The sequence below is a fragment of the Vigna radiata genome, chromosome 8, assembly GCF_000741045.1.
Source record: "Vigna radiata var. radiata cultivar VC1973A chromosome 8, Vradiata_ver6, whole genome shotgun sequence".
Taxonomy (NCBI): Eukaryota; Viridiplantae; Streptophyta; class Magnoliopsida; order Fabales; family Fabaceae; genus Vigna; species Vigna radiata.
The window spans coordinates 24,852,430-24,858,921 of NC_028358.1; the positions used below are offsets into that span (position 1 = coordinate 24,852,430).

Consider the following 6,492-nt stretch of genomic DNA (forward strand, 5'->3'; position numbering starts at 1 on the left):
AGTTCCAGCGTGAATTTTCGTTTTTACTATTTTAATTTCATTTTAATTTTTCCGCATCCACAAACAACATTTCAAAACCCCCCCACTGTGTTAGACCTGATTCTGAACCGCAGTTTGGTCCTTGAGAGACGACCTAGGGTCATTCCCTAGCTATACTGCATTTCTTATTATGCAATCAAATTTGTATGGGCGGCGACACCCATCAGTACCACCACCAAGGAAGTCAAGGTCGAACCTTTCATGCAATTCCCTATCGTCTACCAAGGCAGTCCTAGATGAACCTTTCATACAGTTCCTTGTTGCTTCGGCCATGTGATGCTGGAAGATGATGATTTAGTAGTGATGACTCTTTCGGTCGTGTGATGTGGGAAAAACATTCTCTTCGGCCGTGTGATGCGGGAAGATGATGGTTTGGTAGTGATAACTCTTTTGGTCGTGTGATGCAAAAAAGAGATTCTCGTTGGTCGTGTGATACGGGAAAAGGGTGTTGTGTGACTCGTAATGAATTGGTTATGATGATTAGGAGGTGTGTTAGTGTAGAGGAAATAGTTCGCTAAGCGGTGAGGATAATGTGGTGATGTTAATGTCGTGATGTTAATGTTGTGATGTTAATGTTATAATGACATATTTTTATGATTTGGTTATTATTGTAGTTAATATGATTATTGTATATTGTTTGATATGATAATTCTGGTTCACCTTGAAATATTGTGGTTGTGGTTTCCACCTACGGTGATCGTACTTGTACAGAAGTAGATGGTTTGCAGATAAGATCGAATCTGAGTAGCTGACGAGAGTTGGGATGTTATGTTTGGGGATTTATTATTTATTTTCTATTATTTAAAAGTTTTCCGGTTTGGTTTTTTTATACAAAAGTGATATTCTAATATTTTTAAACGATGTTTATAGTTATGTTTTGGTTCCGAATTTGAATTAAATGTTTTATAGAAAGGTTTTGAAAAAAGAATTGCACAATGACATCTCAATAATTGGGGTGTTACATCTCGTCTACCAAGGCGGTTCTAGATGAACCTTTCATACAATTCCTTGTTGCTTACGAAGGTAGACTCAACTCATTATCATCCCTAATCAAGGCGGTCCTGGTTGAACATTTGATGTAGTTCCTTGTTGCCTACTAAGGCAATCTTGGTTTAACCCTTCATGTAGTTCAGTATTGCCTACCAAGGAGGTCAAGGTCGAAGCTTTCATGCAATTCCCTATCATCTACCAAGGCGGCCCTGGATGAACCTTTCATACAGTTCCTTGCTGCTTACGAAGGTGATCTTGATTAAACCTTTCGTACAATTCCCTACAGCATACCTAGGTGGTCCTGGTTGAACCTTAACAATACTCGAAGTTCAGAATTCTATTTCAACATGTTATCTATGTGAAAACAAGGAACATACTACTCAATCATACAAGCACTCGTTGTTCAAAGTTTGAAGAAAAAGACAAGTTATGGAAGCAAAACACAAGGAGTTGGCAAGAAGACTTATTCAATCATAGTAATCCAGTTACAAAGTCTTTTTACCTCACCACTAGACCATTCATAAAAATTACAAGAAACCTAAGTTTTGATCATCTATTCATTAGCTTTATTATCAGCTTGGTGATGAGTGTTGAACCAAATCCTTGATGTGTTTGGTTTTTGATGATGACAACAGATTGATTGTAACAACACATAGATGTTGTCATGACACAACGAAAATGTGTATTTGTGATTAATACATATGTGCTATGAAAATTATTATTGTTGATTAATACATATGTTGATATAAAGTTTAGTCTGCATACTACTATGATCATGATGTGTTTATATCTCTGTATGCATACTGAATGTTTTTGTGTGTTAAAACCATAAGCACAAATCAATTATGCATGACATAATCGATTATAATGATGTTGTAATCAATTAAGTTCATCAAACAACTTATGTTTTAAACTGTGGCAAAACAACAAGTTTTGAATCGATTACATTAAGTGTTAAATTGATTAAAACTCATGTCTTTGCAAACATTTTGTTGAAATGTGTTGTCATGAGTTTTAAAGAGAAAAAGTTTTCAAAAATCTATCTAAGTGAAAAGCCTAATCGACTACACTAATTATGTAATCCACTAAGTATGTTATCATTTGAAAAATGTTTTCAAGCTTAGTCATAACAGTAATAACGGTCATATTTTTAAATATGTTTGACTAGCATTTAATGCAAATCGATTATATTAATTGTGCATTCAATTAGAACTATCTTAGTTGTATTTCTATTACATCTGATTTTAATGTAACCGATTACATTACTAACGTAATCGATTGTTTTGCGTCTATCGTGATGAAATCTATAAATTGATGCATTACATGCAACTCTGTAATCAATTGATCATTCGTAAACTTTTAGTTTTGATTTCATTTAAGAAAAGTATTACAGGTTGTTGAGACACTCCAAGAATCAAGATTTGAAGAATTAGAAGAAACTTGAAGGATTCTTGAGAGAAACATTATGGACATGATTGATTGATATTTATCTACATTGCTGAGGTGTTTCTACACTGATCAGAAACGTGTATTCTGCAATCTTTGATTGTGTTGCCCTGTTCGTGCGTGACAGGAAGAAGAACGGGGAGTTCTTGGACTTTGAGAGGTGTTCTCAAAGGGTTTTGCAGTGAAGACGTGTAGTTTTTTTTGTAGGCTTTTTCTTTCTGTATTTGATTATTGAGTAGAAAAGGTGTTTACATTTGAGAAAGTCTCTGTAAAACCTTTGGTGTAGAACTCAAATCATTATAGTGAAAGATCCTTCAATCTAAGGTTGATTGGAAGGGAAACTGGATGTAGGCATTGAGGCCGAACTAGTATAAATCCTCTATTTGTATCTCTTTCATTATCTCTTTTACTTTCTTTGCATACGCGCTTTACTTACAATACAAGAAAATTTAAAGATCATTCTAAATTTGTGAAAAGATTTAAAAAGCATTCGTTTTTATAAATCACCAATTCATCTCTCCTCCTCCCCTCCCCTCTTGGTGTTGAGAAACAAGGCATTTTATTTCTAACAACCAACATTCTCCTCATCCTCATTCAGTGCTCAACAACAATTATAGGATTTTCTTTGACGATCTCCTCTTTGTACTTTTCACTATCAACATCTTCAACCATAGTCGTCTTCTCGGTTGCCTTAATCGTCGTTATCTCGTCAACATCCATTATTCGACCCTTGAAGATGTTCTTATTGACGTTGAATCTCCTTTCCCTTGAAGAGACAACCTGGTAAAGGAATTTGGCCTATCTAATTGCTTTGTTGAAGTCATTGATATGTTCTATTATTATATACTTTTACAACTCAATCAAATTGGCTTCAAGACTTGCCCAAGCCTTCTTCTCCTTAATAACTTCCTTCTTTAAGGCTTTAATTTCATTATTCATATCTTTGTCTTTATTCTTGGTCTTTTTCTAAGATTCCAAGCATCTGGTCTCCAAGTCTTCAACTGTTTGGTGTTTTCTTCAGAGGCTCTATTCTCCTCAGCCTATGCATTCTTCTTCTTTTCATAATTCTTTTGTAGGATGGCAAGTTCTTCGGCTAATTTTGTTTGTTCCCCTTCAGTCAACTCTTTTTGTAAAAAAAAAATTATGGAAGTTTGTATAGGATTTGATTAATGTGATAAATAAAAAAATGTATTAATTAATAGAAAATAAAAATTACTAAAAAGTCCTTGATAATAATGTAATATAAAATTATATTTATTAATAACATATTTATTAATAAAATAAATTTGAAGTATTAAAAAACCAAAAATTAATAAAAAAAATAAAAAATAAATTAAGTAAATAAAGTAAAGTGATTTTTTTTTAAGTTTACCCACACAAAAAATAATTACACACACACACACACACATATATATATATATATATATATATATATATATATATATATATATATATATATATATTATAATCTAAACCAATAAAAAAATCAATCTCGTAGGTCATACTTACTAGATGAACCAATTTCAGCATTTCAAAATCAATTCCAACATCCTAAAATAGTTTCCAATTGTTTCACATAGAGAGACTCTCTCTTCAAATTTCATTCCCTCTTACCTCTCATATATTTTAATATGAAAACCACATTCACCAACAAATTTATTTTGCAAATCTGGTAAATCATTAGAAACCAATCACATCTATATATATATATATATATATATATATATATATATATATATAGCTTAACAAATAAAATATTTGTATGGCTCTTACTAAATTTTTAAGAAAAAGACTCTTAAATTTTTGAACTTTATTTTTTTAACTTTTATTATTATTTTATTTAATTTTGATAAGTATGCTATTTTTAAACACGGTAATAGAAATAAATGTCTCTTTATTAAAAATATAAAATAATAAATATGGTTAATTTAAGACAAAAATGAACTAAATATTCATTTAAAAGTGATAAGATATAAATAATATTTTATTAAAAAAATAAGGAATATATGTTTTTTGTAAATAATAATTCATTAAAAAAAAGAAATATTTGTTTTTTAAATTGAGAAAGGAAGTGATTACTATTTAATTTAAGACTAAGGTGTGCACTAGACATTTCTGTTGACCGAGCATAGTGTAAAAGGTGGCCGCAAAAACCCTAGCCATTGAGCACGAGTGTGGCAGCAGCAATGGTGAATTCCGATATCCTCTCTGGTGCGTTGTGAAGCAGTAACACTGATGGTGTTGTTCTTCTATGTTGTTTTCAGGCGGACGTTGAAACTGAGGTCAGTCAAGGAGTGCCGAAGAAGAGGACCTTCAAGAAGTTCAGTTTTCGAGGCGTCGATCTCGATGCTCTGTTGGACATGTCCACCGATGAACTCGTCAAGCTTTTCAGCGCACGCGCCCGCAGAAGATTTCAACGCGGTTTGACCCGCAAACCTATGGCACTAATCAAGAAACTCCGTAAGGCGGTGAGTTTTTCTGTTGTCAATTTCATTTGCTTCAGATTTTGCTGTTTATACATTTTTGTGAAGGTTGTTCTATTCTCAAGCGTATGTTTGGATGAATTTACGTGCGCAAGTACTTTTAGGAGTAGAACAAAACAAGGAGCAATGAAATTAATTTTTTTTCTGAGTTATAATAGGTAATTTATACGCTAAAAATTTAGATTTTTTCTTAGAAGAGCTTGTGTAGCAGTATATTCAGACAAGACCTAAATTGGATTTATTTTGGGGATTAATCATTGTGAATGTTATTGTGGTGTCTAGTTTTAATGAGGGTTTAATAATGTGTTGCGATAGAAACGGGAGGCTCCAGCTGGTGAGAAGCCAGAGCCGGTGAGAACCCACCTCCGCAACATGATCATCGTGCCCGAGATGATAGGGAGCATCATTGGTGTTTACAATGGGAAAACCTTCAATCAAGTTGAAATTAAGCCGGAAATGATTGGGCATTATCTTGCCGAGTTTTCAATCTCTTACAAGCCTGTTAAGCATGGAAGGCCTGGTATAGGTGCCACCCACTCCTCTAGGTTTATTCCTCTGAAATGATGTCATATCAAACAACTCTTTTTGTTAATGTCCAACTTTACGTGGGTTTATGGGAACTAGTTTAATCAAATTTGTTGTTGATTTTGTTTTTCCTTCTGTTATGGTTTGATTTTTATTAGTATGGCGTATTTTGAAATTGGTCTGGTATGGGCCTCAACAGCACAGGGCCAAATCATTTCTACACCGCTTTCAAATTTTGTATTGTAATGCCGGAGGTTAATGTCAATTTTGTTCAGGGAAATTTATATTACAAGGCTTGGCACTGATTGCTTAAATCCTCACTACTAACCCAATGATTTGTTGGGAATACAGGCTATCAAATACTTAAAAATATGTTTTTATGAGCCTGTTGCTATTATTCTGATTAGGAGGGAGTTTAGTCTTTTAACTTCCTCATTTCAATCGATCGCTCAGCTTGCATCCTCAAACCATCACTCTTTTCTTACCATTTTTGACGTGTTTCTACATTTTTTAAGCACAACACTAGTTGTACTCATAACTTTGTTGGCAATTACATTTTGTTAATTCCTAGAATCGGTAATGGTAATTCTTATTTCACGAGTTTAATCTTGACTGTTATATGCATGAGACTAGGTTGTTTAAGAAAAATTGCATTCTTTTTATTATTTGAAGGATTAAATATGAGATTTAAGTGAGTATCCGATTTTACTCCTTCCAGAATTCTGTTTATTTAATGGTCTTAAACGTATGTAGAGCAACCTTTTTTGGTCTCTGCCAACGATCTCTGCCTATTTAGTGGTTAACATGGCTGACAGGGTTTGACAGTTATGCCACGGCACTTTAGTAAGCCCATGTGTGCACCGGAAGTGACCTCGAAAGGACTTGTGGCCGAAATATCAAACTCTAGCTATTTTCGAAATTGGAATTAACTAGTTCATTTTGTTGCTCTTTTCCTCATTATAACATCCCTTCACCATTGATGTCAAATTTTATCACTAATGTTTGCCTC

At 33.4% G+C, this 6,492-nt stretch overlaps 1 protein-coding gene across 1 annotated transcript; it reads left to right on the top strand.

Moving 5' to 3' along the window:
- Positions 1–4,559: 4,559 nt before the first annotated feature.
- On the top strand, positions 4,560–5,797 carry LOC106771009 (40S ribosomal protein S15-4). The gene is made up of 3 exons (XM_014656884.2): positions 4,560–4,664; positions 4,740–4,943; positions 5,274–5,797. Exons 1-3 carry the CDS (start codon positions 4,662–4,664, stop codon positions 5,520–5,522), a joined length of 456 nt encoding a protein of 151 aa, XP_014512370.1. The 5' UTR covers positions 4,560–4,661; the 3' UTR covers positions 5,523–5,797.
- Positions 5,798–6,492: the final 695 nt, after the last annotated feature.

What these genes read in the sequence shown, in the direction of transcription:
- LOC106771009 (XM_014656884.2), top strand. An exon ending in TCAAGAAACTCCGTAAGGCG is followed by an intron (nt 4,944 to 5,273) that starts GTGAGTTTTTCT and finishes GTGTTGCGATAG; the next exon opens with AAACGGGAGGCTCCAGCTGG.